General features: G+C 40.2%; 1 protein-coding gene across 1 annotated transcript in view; it reads left to right on the top strand.

Moving 5' to 3' along the window:
- LOC112120677 (alpha-tectorin-like) overlaps window positions 1-17,241 on the top strand; it is a 32,372-nt gene that overhangs the window by 9,704 nt on the left and 5,427 nt on the right. Inside the window, exons 3-8 of the mRNA XM_029911047.1 lie at window positions 5,948-6,036; window positions 8,121-8,225; window positions 9,290-9,450; window positions 11,846-11,981; window positions 13,255-13,349; window positions 15,619-15,784. Of these exons, the coding sequence (XP_029766907.1) occupies window positions 5,948-6,036; window positions 8,121-8,225; window positions 9,290-9,450; window positions 11,846-11,981; window positions 13,255-13,349; window positions 15,619-15,784 (752 nt within the window). The remainder of the gene's footprint in view (window positions 1-5,947; window positions 6,037-8,120; window positions 8,226-9,289; window positions 9,451-11,845; window positions 11,982-13,254; window positions 13,350-15,618; window positions 15,785-17,241) is intronic.

The following is a 17,241-nucleotide window of genomic DNA, read 5'->3' on the forward strand; positions in this document are numbered from 1 at the left end:
GTCCAAAAGGAACACTAACTGAGATGCTAAGAAATGGAGACTAAAGGAGACAGTTTATTGGAAAGGAGGGAGGAAAGGAAAACTGCTTCTCGGATCTCCTTATCCTCTCTCTTCCCCCCCCCCCCCGCCTGCTTCAGCTTGTTGGAAATAGGAGCTATTCTAAATTAGATATGCTCTCTGGTAGCAACTATATACAGAAATTAGACCCCTCATAAATATCAGCTGCCTGTGGAAAGTACCCACAGCTAATGAGTCATTCCAGAATGTAAATTAAAAACCAATAACCACTGTGACATTTTGGAAGACAATTAGCACAAAAGGTTGCTCATGAGCAGCTTCAACTGAAGCAAGAACTGCTCATAAAACTTGAAGGACTCGCTGTCTGCAATATGGAAAAAATATTTGTAGCTTATTGTGCCAGCCTTAACTGGCAGACAGAATTAAATGTTTGTACTGAGGTGGAATAAACTAGCTGCAGCTGACATGAATTGGTAGTTTGTACAAGAGGAGTGACTCAACTGCAAGCATGCTAAATGAGAGCTGAGAGTGTCTTTATAGCACCTCTACAAGCTTAGCAAATAATCCTCCCTGTATCCTTTCAAACAGACAGGTAAGAAAGGCTGGGACAGACAATTGCAAGGGCCACATCCTAAATACAATGTTTTCCTCGCCATATCTAGTGCAAATGAGAGAGTGTGCTTATTGACATGACTGCTACCTGCGTATCCAGCAGCAGCCTTGAGTCTATGTTGTACATCTGATTCACAAGTACACAAAACTTCAGTGAAGGATGATGATAGCGAAAATTCTATTTTTTTTTCTATTGCTTGCTCCAGCCCTAGCAAAGTTATCTCTCTTACCTGAAACAGCCTGAGGCAGCTAGTCCTCATCCAAGCCACAATCTCCAGTAGCATTAGGTCAACTGTTCCACTTCACCAGCAGGACTGACCATGAGGATACACAGCTGGGGATCATCTGCATGCTATAGACACCATAACCAGTATTTCCATACTAACCTGCCTACTGGCTTCATACATACATTGAAGGAGGAGTGAGAGAGTAGATTCCTTCTCTAGCAGAGGAGTTTTCATCCTGAGGATCATGACTTGCCCTGTCCTTCCCATATTGCTAAATGGAAAGGGGATGGGGGAGTGTCCTGGCATGGCAAATGTTGGCAATTATGGCTATAGTGCCCCACATGAGAGAGCCACTGAGATGGATGAATAATTGCCCATAATCATCCTCTGCATACTTCCACAGGAGGAGTTCAAGGCATCCACTCCCACTAAGGACTGCATCTTTGTAAGCAACACCATGTGATCAACCGTATCAAAGGCAACTGGCAAATCTAACTAGGGCATTGTTGGGTCAGACCTTCAGCTGGTGGCACTGACTTACACCAACTCTGGTCAGGCTCATTGTCTTCATCCACAGCCAGGAGCAGCCAATCATCAACAAGTGCTAATACAGCAGTTTCTGTCCCATACCCAAGTCTAAATACAGATTGAGCAGGAGCAAGGGAATATAAAGACATCAAATATTTCCATACCTGCTCTGCAACCACCACCTCAATAATCTTTCCTAAAGACAGGAGAATTAATGCCAGTCTTTAGTCAACAAGATTGTCGGTTGACAGTGTCCACCAAACTGAGTCACTATCTCTCCTGCTGGCCTTAGCCAGCCAGGTGGGACATGCATCTAGTTCACAGATAGTGGCCTGAAGTCCTCCATCCATCTCCAAAATTCTAGCAAGTAACACTGGTAGAAACTGACTGAGTGTGTGTTCCCTAACTCCTCTGACCGCATGGACACAGCAAGCTCCATTCTGATTTTTACTCACAAAGTAACTTAAATATTCGTCATTGCGAGAAAAAAGTAAATTCTGTAACCACGCAGAGGCCTCCTGGATTAATCAAGCTCTCTATCACTTGCTGGTTATGACTTCAAATATGCACTAAAAGCGGCAAATAAACCTTTCACTGATTCCCACACAGCGAGGGCGTAAGATTTCATAATCTTTTTTATGTCACAATCAGTTAAACTCAGATCAGGACTTCTACCGCTAGCACTTTAGCTGTCTTCCTTCTTGCGTCACCTGGACTGCAGTGAGCTGTGAGAGGGAAGAGTGTTTAAGAGCCACTGTATCAATAATCATGGACAAAGATATTCATAATAGCCACCCTACCAGCAGTGCCAAGAAGCCATTAGGTAAGAGTACACTTCCTCAGAGCCTTCTGAAATGGTTCTGGTTCTGGCTGACTCCTTGGGCAGTCCATCAAAATATGTCTCACTCTAATGAGCTAAGACTGCCCCAACCTCAAACCTTATCAGTCCACGATAAGCTTGTCATCGTTACCTCTCCAATCTGCATTCCAAACACTAGATCCAGAGTGTGGCCAACTATATGGGTGAAGACATCAACAACCTGTGAGAACTCTGTGGTCATGGTAGCCAGGAACTCAACCCAGAAGAATCATTATCAAAGGTGGACACTGATGTCACCAAGGAGTATCAGTTTTAGTATCTCCAGCATCACCACAATGACGAAACTGAGAAACTCAGAAAGAGCTTTTATGGATTATTTACAATATAAATTCCATCCTGAGATTAGTGCATAAGCACCCAACTCCAAATTTGGAGTCAGTAACAAAACCCAAGGCCATTCTTCCTCCTCATTTCTCTCTTGGGTCTGAGCCAAGTACCTATTCAGAACCAGCTGGAACAACATTAGCTTTGCAGACTCATCTTAACATGTCTGTTATACATAAATCAAGGTTCTTATCCCTGGTCAAATCATAGATGATGGTAACTTATTGATCACTGGTCTTGCATTAAACAGCATGAACAAACACCTCGGCTCAGTGTAAGCCAATGCCTAGTTCCTGGGCAAACTCCCATTTAAGTCAACAGGAATTTTTCCTGAGTAAGAACTTCAGGATTTGGTCCATTATTATTATTTTAATGTATTTAATATATTAAGAAGTGTGTGTGTCTGAGAGAGAGAGAGGAAAAGGAGGACTTTTGTCCCGAAAATTAATCCAGGATGAAAATTTCTCAAGCCCACAGAAAATTTACTGTATAATTTAAAAAAAAATTGGTTCTGTTAAAGAAAAAGCAAAAATAATAGAAATGTTGTAGTGCAGCAGGTCTTTTGCCATCATGTATAAAAGATTTGTTGTATCCCTTTTAGTACCAGAGAGAAAGAAGTTGTGTTGGTTTATTATTTAAATGATCCTTAAGAACTCTGACATGACCTTTGTGGCTTATTGGTCCAGTGATCTGTGAATGAGGGAATTGCTAAATTAGGTCTTAACATGAGAGGTTTTGATAGAGACATGATGATTTACAACAACCAGAAACCATGGATTAAAGGTTCCAAAGTAAGCTTTGACTCACTGGGACATTACTATCTGTTGTATTAATAATTTGCATTCTAAAGATTCTCCAGTATAATACAAAGACTGGCATGAATGCACAACAAAATGTATACTATGTAAGTGTCTCTACAAATGACAGATTATTTTTCCAAAAGGAATGTATATTACACTAACACTAAAAGCAAAATGTTCCTATCCAATTCAAAGTATGGCTCTCTAAAGCATATTTTATACTGATTCTGTACCTAGAACAATGCAGAGTATACAAAAGAAATCTGCACGTTGGATAAGAGAATCATAGTGTGGCCCAAAGAAGAGAATTTTGTCTTAAAAATAAAACTAATAGATGCTCAACTTGTCTATGCCTTGTACCATATGGCATGCAAAACCACACACATCATGCTGTGTTTCCTGAAGTCCCTGGGCATAACTGTGTAAACTGATAACTGAGTTGCAACCATAGACTTGTTCCTAGAGCTGGTCAGGAATTTCCTGTCAAAATTATTTTCAATAGAAAATTTACTTTCTGCAAAATCAAAATTTTACAAGGGAAAATTTCAATTTTGCTGAAATCTTTCATTTTTCCGTTGGAAAAATGGAAATAAAATTTCATTTTGGGAAGTTTCAACCTTAATTGAATTATTTCAGTTTGTTAAATTTAATCAAAACATTTTGTTTCAAGTCAGTTTGACATTAAATTGTATTTGCCTAAGTTGACACCATGCCTCATGGGAGTTGTAGGTCAGGTGCTTCATGCTCCCATTCTCTCCTGTGGGCCAGGTTCTTTGGCCAGACTACCTCTCTCATTATGTACCACAGTCTCTTGTATGACTGAACTGTGTGGTGCATCATGGAAGTCACAGGTCTACAATGCATCATGGGAGATATAGTCCAGCCAGGAGCCCAGTCCATAGAAAAGAATGAGGGTATGAAGTGCCTGAACTACAACCCCTGGGAGCCACCATGGCACCTTAGGCAAAGGCAGTTTAATGTCATACTTATTCAAAACAAAATGTTTTGATTAAGGAATGTCAATATTTTGTTTTGACATTTCTGAACGGAAATTTTTCAGAACTTTCTGTTCTTCAAAAAATGTTAATATTTTGATTTTTTTGGTCAGGATTTGAATGTCAAAATATCAGAATTTCCTATGGGATGAGATGGTATTCTGATTTTTGCTCAGCTGTGCTTGTTCCCTGATTTTTATTATAGCATTTTTTTGTTCTTTGTATGTATTGTCATTGAAGAAGTTTCAACCATGGAATCTATTACTCAGCTTTAAGCAGTATGGCTTTTTGTTAAATACATACTGGATGCAGAGTCATCTTGGGTCAGGCTACATAGCTTTACTTCACTTACATAAAATGCCTTCAAGCTTCATGTTCCATCCACCATACTACATTAAGCAATTCACTGTGGAGAAATAGATGGTACCTGTCCATGATATCTACATATGTCTAAAGAATAGCACTTTGGGAAATAGTTAATCTCCAAGACTAGAAAGCAAACATAATAGCCACATAGCTAAATCATAAGATCTTTCATAAGGATTACACCTGGCCTATAAAAGAGTTTTACCTTGCATCATGCATTGTACAGCAATTCATATGCAATTAGTGGTGTAACTGAACCCAAAATCTTAAAACAAAACAGATGAAATTGCCAGGTTTCATTTGACTGTGCATTGAAACCATAAATTGGCCTAGGCTCAGTTGCTCAGGTTTAAAAGCCTTTCAATGAACCTGCTCTGAGGCCATAACTATCTGTGATATTAATACAGACCCCATCACCACAGTATCTGAGTGCCTCACAATCTTTAAATACTTAGCCTTAAAATGCCCCTGTGAGGTAGGGAAGTGCTATTGTCCCCATTTTACAGATCGGGAACTGAGCCGCAGACAGACTGTGACTTGCCAAGGATCACACAGGAAGTTTGTGGTGGGCCAGAGAAATCACTCAGGCCTCATGCCAGCACCCTAACAAATGGCTCCTCCTTTCTCTCTAGGATCCTTTTCTAGTTATTTAGCTGGCACCAACACAAGCCACTAGTGTAGACTAGGAACGTAGCCATTTGCACTGAGGTAGCTGACAAATCCTCAACCCAGATGAGGCTTCAGTGTCAACATGCGCCACAGTTTTGGAGGAAAAATCCCACTTCAACGAATGCCAACTGGACAAATAAGCTGGAGTCTTGTCTACTTGCAGAGCTCAGCAAGGCAGCTAGGAGCGTTTAGCTACAGGAAAAGGAAGAAATAACATTCCTTACAGAGGCAAAGTCATTTCTTATTATACTTTAAATGCAGGTGGGGGCAACAGTAAAATGAGGATGTAGCTATTAGAAAGTAACTGATATAAAAAAAATTTCCTTGAAGAATTAATTTTTGCCACTCAGAGTACTAAATGCATACAACTTGGTACTCAGATCTGTGCAACATGCCATTCATGTCCAAGGTACTTGTTTCATGCCCATTGCTGTGATATAGAAAAACCAAGGTAGATAATTTGTTTGATCTAATTTAATGGTGAAAGTCCTCGCCCTTTAACATGCAGCAACTTTAATGTTCATACAGAAATCAATGAAACCATCATCTGTACCAAAGACCTGATTGAGGTGGAGATTCCAAGTAAATTCTTTCTAACAAAGAACCCTCCAATCCTAGTAAGTACTCTCATATGTTAAACAGCTCAGATACTTTTTAAAAAAAAATACTGTGTTCACATATGGTAACTTTTTTTCCAGTATGCAATATGGTTTCCTCTGATCTCAGTGACTATTATTCATACCTGTAGTTCATATCCTCATGATATTTTGCAAGCTCCTGAATTTGGATAGACAACAAATGATGGTCCAAATTCTATCATCATGGCTACTGTTGAGGTCAACACAATCCACCCATGCACCATATGTGACCCTATAAGCTATATAATCTAGCAGTGACCAAGAGGAAACAATGAGCCTTTTTCTCCTTGATTCCTCCTAGTACTTTTCCCCCTTGACTCAATCAGATATTAAGTTGTAATATCCCATGGGTGGACACTATGGTCCAGGTAGACACCTGCATGGAAGGGACAGTGCAGATTAGACCAAAATTTGTGAAATTGCATTCAAGTATTAAGCCCCTTTAAATACATTTTATTTGACTTAGTTAAGGGGCCTTAATAAAGTATAATAAGCCAGATCCTCCACAGGTATAGACAGCCCATCTCCAGTGAAGACAAAAGTGGAAAGTTTGTCTGTATGGCTCTTGCCAGAAAGAGCAATTATTTCTCTTTTCAAATTGTGATTCCTGAAATGTCAGGAGGGATTGGCAGGAGTTTCTGACTGTTCCCTCTAGCAAGAGAGCATATTTCTTTCCCGGGGTTTCAACAGTTTGCAATCCAGGGATTTTATTGCTGATTCACTGTGTACTTTGGTGGGGGCATGCCCTACGATCAAATGTCACAAACACTCAGAAACAAGAGAGCTTGAAATGAACACTTGGCCCTATTGTGTGTCTATCAATATTTTTAACAGAGTGAAGTTCTGCTTTGCATGCAGCTTATGCACAGAGATATGTCATGTAGCTGTTCCCTTAAGCTTTTACATAAACCATCAAGTACTTAACATTATGTCCTGTATCGCATGAGAGAGACATTTCCTTAAGGTTCAGGTTACCATTTTAAAGAGTCCCTTTCATCATTATTCAGGCAGAATGCTTGCATTTTTCAGCTACACTAGAGGGGAAATTTGATGGCAGTTAAGATATTTTCAGTGTACTGCATAATTTGCTGAGTTATTACAAGAACTCTGTTCACGTTTGTTGTTTTTTATTGCTTGTTGATGGATTGGTCTACTTAGTGACTGGAATGGGGGAGGCAGAGAGGTGTGAAAAGAAGATATGTATGGTAATGTCTTGCTGTATTCTTTGCCACCATTTTCCTGGAGCTGCTATGAGACCTGTGAGACTTACCCGCCTGCCTTCAGCTGACAACACAAATTGCCATGAAAAGTCAAGCATGCTGGCATTACATTAGAAAGCAGTGTTGGCAGCACAAGCAATAACAAAAAAGGAGCAAAGTTTATATCGGAGTCATCTAAATCAAACTCGCAGGGTTTTGTTATGCCTGCCCTGGACGGGGGTGGAAGATTAGAGAGGAGAAAACACAAGAAACGGATCCTCCACAGCTCTCCAGTACAACATTGTGGGAAACAGCCACAATGCTACTGCCTGACTTCCTGCAGTGCTGTACACCCCAGAGAGATTGTGGTCATGGCCCTGGGTCGTCAGAGCAATGCTGGATCGGGACCCTGGGCCGGCAGAGCAATGCTGAGGGAACACTTGCCCCACCTTTAGGACAGATATAATAACTGCTGCTGCTCAGCTCTCTCTCCCCCAGCACCCTGAAAGCATTACACAGTCACACTGTAACATGCTGAAAGTCGTGTGCTTCACGGGTCCTCAGAGCCATAATTTGGCCCATAGTATTTTAGACCCTGATGTTGATCTCACCTGCGTTGGTGTGAGAACAGAATCAGGCTCTTTTTTCTAAAGAGTCTGGTCATCTGGTTGTGGGGAGGGGAGGGAGGGTTGTTTTTGTTTTTTACTCTGAGTAGTTAAGATTAATAGTGTCCTCTTTGTTTTACTATTTGATGGTGAAACATTAGGTCTTAAAACCCAGAATATTGTATGGATTAGGTAGTGAGGAAATAAACTGGTGCTAAAAGTGTGATAAACTGTACAAAAAATGATGATTTCATTCCAGATCTCTGATTTACACCTCAATGACCCAGAATGCCATGGCACTGAGACAGGAAGCTTCTACGTATTCAGCATTATAACCAATTTCACAGACTGTGGGACTAGAATGGTAATATGCACAAAATGCTGTTGTTGTGAAGTAGTTGTATTACTTCCTTTGAATAGCATGTTTGTTTCTCTGTGTGCTACAGCTGTGGTAGATTACAACTGCAGAATAACTCAAATGTTTAACTCTGAATCAAAGAATTTGGTATTTTCTCTGTATGTTCCATTGCTGCTACTCAGTCGTAGTTTCTTGTTATTCTCTCAGACATTCAGCAAGACTGATGCGGCCACAAAGAGTTCCTAGAACACTGTAGCACTAACACCAATCATACATGTTGTCTGAATTATTAATATTAGTAATGTGGGCTCACTAGTAAAAATATTACTAACGCTTAATGTGTTAAAATATAACTTCCCTGTCAGACATTAACTGTCACTGATCAAAAAGCTCATATTGCCAGAGGTGCATCTGAGCAGGTCTTATTACAGGCAATTGCAAAGATTTGCTGTACATATGCAGTTTAGGTTGGAAAGCCCCAGCAATAATAAAATGCCAAATTCTGCCATGAATCAAATCCCATGCAACCCCTTAGACATCAACAGAATTGTATTAGGAAAATGCATGGGAACCTCCATGCTCATTAATTTGCCTCTGGGAGCACATGCACTCCCGTGCTTACAATCTTGGTTTGCTTCCAGGCATTACAATATCTTCACACACGCCTAGCGCTCCACCTCCATGAACATTCTTTATCATATGTCTATACACAGCTTGCCATGACTCCATCTGCACATTTGTCTTTTACAAGTCTATTACTGGGTCTCCTTGTATGATGACAATCATGTCTCCAAGTCCTGCATATCCATTACCACACACCTACTACCATATCTGAATGCAGAGGCAGGACCATACCTTTAGATTGTAAGGTCTTCTGGGCAGGAGCTATCGAGTGGTGTCTGTTTGTACTGTGCCATAAACTTAATTAACTAATAATAATAATAATTACTTTTAATGGAGTTCCAGAATGTACAGTGATACATGCATCCCTAAGTATTCAGCATATTATGCAACTTAGGCTCTTTATACAGAAATAGCAACAACTCTCTATATTTTGTATTATCTTTCAGGCTTCTGATGGTGCACACATTGTTTTCATCAACACTATACAAAGCAATTTCTCTGATATAATTACAAGGACCTTTATCAATATCACATTTGCTTGCCGATACCCTGTTAATTACATGGTACAACAGCCTAATGGAGAGAATAAAATCAGTGTTGACATCAGGTAACTCCTTTTGTTTTTGTTTTCTAGCTTGTACTATTAAATTGCCCTGCATAAAGCTCCATTGAGAACAAAGGCAAATTAAGCCAGAAGCTGTACACACTTCTCATTTGTCTAGTTTCACATAGCTTGTTTCATCCAGAAGAACCAGAGCCAATCTTTTGTAGGCTGCATAATATAGTGTACTATTGGCTGGGACACATTTACTGAGAGGAAGGACGCTCTTTTGGCTAGGAGATTGGACTGGGACTCGGAGATTTCTGTCCAGTCCCAGGCTCTGTAATGGACTTCCTGGGTGATATACTTAATCTCTCTGTGCCTCAGCTGCCCACCTGTTAAACTAAAATATGGAACTAATAATACTTCCTTTGTCTTGTCTGTTTCACACAGTAAGCTCTTCAGAGCTGGGGCTGTCTTTCTTTATGTCCATACAATGGAGCCTCTGGGTACTACAGTAATACAAATCATTACTAAATTAATTGGGATTTTGGCGATCTAGGACTCACCGATGGAGGAGCTCTTGAATCATTGCTTCAGTATGCTACTGGCATCATGGTGCACAGCTGATTGCTGCTGGTCACCCATCTGCTCCCAGCCCAGAACTCAGAGAAGAAGAAATGAATTCTGGGGCCACAAGGTACAATGTCAGCCAAGATAGGGGAAGTACCAGCAACAGATGGGAGGCATGACTGAGTCAGCTGGCATGCATAAACACACTCCCAGCTGTCAGGGTAACCCCAGCGTGTAAGTAGATCTGGGCCTAGATTAATCACTTCACCCCTAAATACTAGAGATGGAAACTGGACGGACACTGGGGCTAACAGCCTATTCTTGTGAAAAATGACCATGAGAGGACCCCAGTTCAGCAAAGCACTTAAACATATAGCAAATTTTTTACTTGTGTTCAAGTCCCATTGACTTCAGTCGGACTTGAGCTTGTAATGAGTGTTTTGCTGCATTAGAGGCTCCACACTTAGGGCCTCAGTTTTGTGTGTCTTCTGAAAGACAGCAGCATCAGCAGTACAGGGCCCCAGCACCACCCTGGGTAACAGAATACTTTTTTACTAATGTTCTCTTTCAGCCTGTTTTTTGTTATTTTGAAATAACTGATTCTGTTTCCTGAAACAAGAGGACCTCTGAAGGCAAAAGGGAAAAATCTAGAAACACTAGTGTGAAAAAATAGAGGAATCCCTGGAAGAGACACTAAGAATTATTTCTAGCTCAGACACACTTTCACAATTCATATTGGCTTGGCCTTCCTGGCTCATACTATGATAGCCATGGTTTGAGTCTTAGCTAGAGTACTGTGGAGTCTGCGCACATGGGCCCAGATCCCCAAATCTGACTAACCTGTTTTCAGGGCCTAGAGTGACCAGATAGTGTTAAAAATTGGGACAGGGGTGAGGGGTAATAGGTGCCTATATAAGAAAAAGACCCAAATATCGGGACTGTCCCTATAAAATTGGAACATCTGGTCACCCTATCAGGGCAAGACCATTGGAGTGTGGATGCAAAGGTAGCTTTAAATCACCCCTATGCTAACCCGATCCCGGAGACAACCATGGGATGGACCAGATTCTGTCATAAACTGAAGAAGATCAGAGGCTGCTCAAACTTACGCCTGGCTATCAGTGGCCCCAAAGAATCATTGTGGCAGTCAGAGATAATTGGGGCTTACCCGCTTTCCTCCAGATACACCCCATTGCACTGAGGAGAAAGATAGTGGCATAGGAACCAGTATAGCAGCTCAGCCCATCTGGGGATTCCCCTGGCTAGCGAAAATCCTTAGTGAGTCAGATCCATTGGCTTTATAGCTGTTTTGCATCACTGGAGAGTAGAGCTGTATGGCAGAATGCAAATTCCATTTTGTGAAGGATTTTGTGTCTTCATTCTAATTAGGAAGGAAATCCATAAACTCTTCAAAATTCTCAGTGAAAGAAAATTCTGAAAAAAAATCATTTCATTTTGTTTTCATTTTGCCATTATTTTTATTTGCCATTATAATACAATACAAAATGAAATGAAAAGTCATTTCCAAATGGAAAATTGAAATGTTTCATTCTGAAAATGTCAAAATGGAATGTTGCAACATTGTCAAATGCATTTTCTGATGGAAAATGGTTCTGTCAAAGATTTTCCAACCAGCACTACTGTCATGATGTTAAGCAGCCAAAGGGTGTGGGACAGGGTCTGCCCCATGGTGAGTCAAGCCATTGAGTGTAGATAATCTAACTGGTTACACCTGATCACTAGGCGCCTTGCTGCTTCTCTGTAGTGCAGACTTTATTAAACACTTCAACCATGGCAGTTAAAAATGTTTTAGCTTTACTTTTGTATACACTCATGATAATGTGTATGCCACTTTAATTGCTTGATTGATCTGAACTGTTGTTTACAGAACCATTACACTGAACACAGAAGATGGGAATTTTTCTGTCTCAATGATGCTGTACAAGGACCCAAATTTTGAGGATATGTGGACTACCATTCCCTTTCTAACCCTAGAGGATAACATCTTTGTCAAAGTCAATATGGTACCTAATACACTTGATTCCTTGATTAAACCCTTTCAGGTGAAGGTACAGTGCCTAGAAAGAGAAGGCAAGCATCTGTACAACCATTGGTCTTCACAGTGAGTATAAGAGAGACCTTCTGATATTTAACCAAACATGGGAGAGAAGGTACACAAAACAGGAAAGGAAACATTTCAGTCATTAGGCATTTTAATGATAATTTATTTTGATCCTTTAAAACAGATAATAAAATAAAGGGGTAGCAAGAAAAAAATAATTTTCTGGCTGGGATAGATTTGGACGGTGTGGTTGGACAGAGGCCTATGGAACTAGGGAGCAAGGCTGCCCGCTGGGGCCAGGGAACTGGTCTCTTCAGCAGCGCTAGGAACCAGCGGGCAGAAGGGACGGGGGTGAGAGTCAACAAAGAGCTCCTCCACTCAACTTAGCTCCTCAGCTCTGCTCCCCAGCTCCTTCAACAACCTCTGAGCCCCTTGCCATATCCGCCCCCATCCATACCCCTCACCATCCATGCTCCCTGCTTACAACTACATCCCCCCCCCTTTATGTATAATGCCCCCATAATCTATCCCCACCCTTTTGTGGCTGTAAAGCATACAGAGGCCCAGTCTGACCAAGGGTCTATCAGACCTTCGTCAACAGTGAATCATGGGCACAAGTTCACCAGAGAAATAATCTGCCAGAAGAAAGGACTGGAGCTGGTAGCGTTGTTCAGCTGCAAAGCTCCCCGTCACCTTGTCCCCTCCCACCATGTCCCAGCCCTTATTACAGGCAGGGGATCATGGAGATGGGGATGCTTGCAGCTTGGGATGTCTCAAGAAGGAGCGACAAGTTTCACTCTGGAGATAGCTCCTTCTGGAGAACTTCATTTGGGAGGGGAGTTCTCATTCTGGTGGACCTGAGAAGGCCTGTTAAACTGGAGAACCTGTGAGGATGGATTAAGACATTCCAGTGTGTCCTTCTATGTCTCCCACTTTTCTTCTACTCACCTTTCCCCCCCACACACACATAATTTCCTTGGCCGCCCTCATAGTTCAGTGAAGTTTGAAAGTCGATGTGGAAATGCTTCAAGTGGATGCAAGGGGGTCTCAACAACACAACCATCTGTTGGAGAGTTTGAATCATGACATAGCGTAACCAATTTGATCTAACTATTGGTTTCATCCTTAACGTATTTTGAACTTGTCACAAGCACCTAAGAGATGGTGAGAATATTATATGTTGAAGATGGAAATCTACATTCTTATCAGATTCATTTTTTTCTGTCCTCTGGCAGGTCCCAGGTCATTTAATAATCCAACTTGAAAACTGCTGGTCTACACCAACAAAGGATCCTTCTCATGCTGTTCAATATTCCTTTATAGAAGATAGGTTTGTATCCCAGCATACATAGTAGATACATCATTCTAAAAATACATTAGCTGGACCCTGTGTATAATGTGATTATGCAGACATGTAAATTGTTACATAATTTTAAATTCCCATGCAATTATATTCCAGAATCTAAGATTTCATTTAAAAATAAAAACAAAACACAGTCTTACCAGTCTGGGTGGGCTCCAAAATGTCACACTATACCATACAGTTGGGAAGGAAAAACTTTTCAAGTGTGAGGTAATGTAAACCAATAATGTGAGATCTGCCTTGAGTCTGCACACAGCTTGTAACGTAAGTAGCATAAACTTCTGTAATTCATCTCTGTGGGGTGGTGACAGTGAAGATTCAGAACAGTTTAAATACCTTAGCTTTTTTACTGATGATAATTTTAGCAGAAATACCAAGATAATGTGCTTATTTTCCATTGTTGGGTGGAATGGCAGATACTGGGATAAGGTGCAGTGGGGTAACTATTTGCTGTCATGCGTTGTTGGGATGGGGAATAACGAATTCAAACCCTCCTCTCCTCACACATTAAAGTATTTTTGCCTCTTCTCAGATGGGGAAGGGACAGAGGAGATATATCCTTTCCCCATTACCAAAAGTTTCAACTGCCTCCTAGGTACAAAACCACGCCTTCCTGAAATGGTGAAAGCCCCAACTATCTCCTAACACAACCTGACAGCTATATATATAATGCACTTACTTATTTTCAATACAAAAATCTACAGCACACTGAAAATTAAATACGTGGAGGAAGTGTAAAATAAAATGACTCTCTCTCTCACTCTCTATCTGAAACACTATCAAGGAACACTGTGGTGGTTGGAGAGGCCTTGGAGGGGAACGAGGTTGGAGGATAGTACAACACAACTCTGGGCTCCTTCACACAAAATTTAGGTCTGTCTGCTGCATAGGATATAGGATTTTCTACATTTCTACAAATAATTCTTGATCTGCAGATTGGCTTGCAAGCCATTCATGCAATTATTTTATATTTGAAATTAAAATTGTGTTGTTTAGTTTTGACAGGACATGTAGATCACATGCTATTAGTTCTGTTCCTAGACTGGATGAGAGCAACTCTTAGTAACAAGGTTCTGGTGTGAATACTCAAATTTCAAAGTTCATAGTTTGCATTTCAGGAATCTCAGTGTTGCCAACTTTTGCAATTTTATTGTTAGTCTTGCTCTATTTGGTATTTTTCTTAAAACTGCAGTTCCTGAAGTGAAGGGACAAAGTTAAAAACTCTGCTATCATTTAAAAAAAAAGAAAGTTTCTAGCCCTCATGGTTGCAGAAAAAAGCTTTAAAACATGACTCAAGTGTACCCTAATGTCTCAGAAACCAGAAGGCAAATAAAAAGAATCCCACATTAGTGCTAGTTGAATATTGCCTATCAAAACTGTTTTTCAATGGAAAACTGGGTTTTCAACTAAACAAAATATTTAATAAAAGTTTTGGCTATCCTTGGGTAATTTCAATGTTGCATTGAAAAACTTTAATACCTGAAAAAACAAAATATTTTGGCCAAAACCCAAAATATTTCAATTCAAAATGGCACTGCTGTGCATCATTAAGGTTGTAGTTTAGGTGCCTTATTCTCCTACCCTCTGAGGTTGATACATTCACATTGTGAAGGTGTTTATATTGAAGCCAACTACCTGCAACAATTTTTATTAGGCTTGAGGCATTTTTTCAATTAAAACTTTTTAAATGCAATTAAATGTTTCAATTCATTTTGAATTTTTAAAAAATCATTTAGATTTTTTCTTTTTCTCTTACTTTTATGTGTTTCCCTCTTTTATGCACTTGAAAAGGGGGAGGAGAGTAAAAAGTGGAAGAATGGGGTTTTTACTCACATTTTCTTACTTTTTTCCCACTGGAAAAGTGGGGGGGAAAGTAGGGAAAAATAGTTTTAGAGATGAGAGAAGGGGAGCATAGAAAACCCAGAGATCTGAAGCTTTTTCTACATTTTTTTTAAAATTTTTGTAACAATAAAAATTCAAAAATGTGTATCAAAACAATTTTTTCTGTAATTTTTTTTATTTTGGTTGCAAAGACATTTTTAGTCATCAAATATTGCTACCATTTTTCTGACCAGCTCTAACCTTGAGTAATGTGAGGGATGCACAAACAAGACCAGCCATCAGACTGACACTGCTGTTTGGCTAAATCTCCTCTAGCGTCTGATATAACACAGATGAATGCCAAAGATTTTTGACCCTTGAGATCTAATTATTTTATATCTTTTATCCTACATAGCTGCCCCCAAGTTGTCAAAGATGAAACACTGTCAGTAATAATGAATGGTGGAGGTGCAGAAGCAATGTTTAGGATCCAGATGTTCAAGTTTGTTGGCATCTCTTACAATGACATTTTCCTACACTGCACAGTTCAGATTTGTCACAGTACAGCAGTTTGCAAGCCAGTAAGTTTTTTATATATCCATGTGTATATGAGGATTGGGGTGGGGTTATTATTATTATTATTGGGCCAAACTGGAGAAACTATGTGGTCTAGTAGACTGAGTGCAGGTCTGGAAATCAGGAGCTCCTACATTCTAATCTCTATCACTTACTTGATGTGTGGCCTTGAGCAAGACACCTAGCCCTCTGCCTCCGCTTCCCCACCTGCAAACTTAGAATAGTAATCCTTAGTGTAAGTTGGTAGAACGATTAAACAGCAAACCCAGGAGCAGTCAACATGGTTTTTATTTAAAGATAATGTTTATAACCAGAAATCAAATCAAGTTAACCAAGTAAAAAAGAGTAACAGAAAACTCCCTCCACCAGAGTTTCAGCCAAGTTCTACAACTCTGGTTGTGGACTCCATTCCCACTGGCATCCCTCCCCCGCCCTCCAATCTCCCAAGTAGCCCATTTTTAAGTCCTTCCCCCCCGTGCCAAGGGAGGGGGAGATGAGCTTACCTTCTTGCTCCCTAAAGACAACGTCGTGTCCCTGCACACCATCACACTTGCCCAACTCTCAGCATTGTCATGAGAAATTAATGTTTGTATAGCAATTTGCAAATGTGAAGTGCTATATTAATTACTGTTGTCCTGTGGTCCTTGTTCAGACCTTCCAGAGGCAAAATTCCCATCGACACCAAAGAGTGTTTTGCCTGAGCAAGGTCACATAGTTTGGACTGATTTATAATATTATTTTTAGAGCACCATCAATGTAACCAATATTGTACAAACACATATGGAAGATGAGGGCCCTGCTGCTGTAAGCTTGCAGCTTAATTCAGACATGTCAGTATGGTAGCAAAACACATAGCAGAGTTTGCATCCTTTCATCAGATAATATAATGTGGTAGGAAAAAGCATGAAATATTAGTTGATCCTAGAGGAGCTATAACTAAGTGACATTTACCAGCATTCAGCTGACAATTTATGGGATGGTGACACAGAAGACAAGTTTTCTAAGGGGAGCAATATAATATTCCACCTCAGAACCACACTGTTCCTTAAAACTGTCCATGCAGTTGAATTTTATATTATTAACAAGGAGATTGATTATATCTTTGTTCGCAGTACAGAACAGGAGCGAAACCTTTTTGACATCAGAAAGGAAGATACAGTACAGCTTGCTCAGTACTTGTCTGACATTATGGCACAGAATGCAATATCAGCGTGAATGATTTTTGATGGTAGATGTTTAGGCATTAACAGCAGCTGCATAATGATAACAAGGCTTTGTACAGTGGTTTGTTTCCTCAAGAATTACATCTGAAAAGCTACCAGGAAGACATATTAAGCAAGAAAAGAAATCAAGGAAGAAGTCAGTATGACATTTTGGAAATTGACTCAAATAAAACCAGATGCTTTGTCTGAAAGTCACACAAGACAGTAGCTCAGCATAAGTAAAATCTGCCATAGACAAT

The sequence above is a fragment of the Terrapene carolina genome, unplaced genomic scaffold (assembly GCF_002925995.2).
Source record: "Terrapene carolina triunguis isolate 2854851 unplaced genomic scaffold, T_m_triunguis-2.0 Scaffold85, whole genome shotgun sequence".
Classification (NCBI taxonomy): Eukaryota; Metazoa; Chordata; order Testudines; family Emydidae; genus Terrapene; species Terrapene triunguis.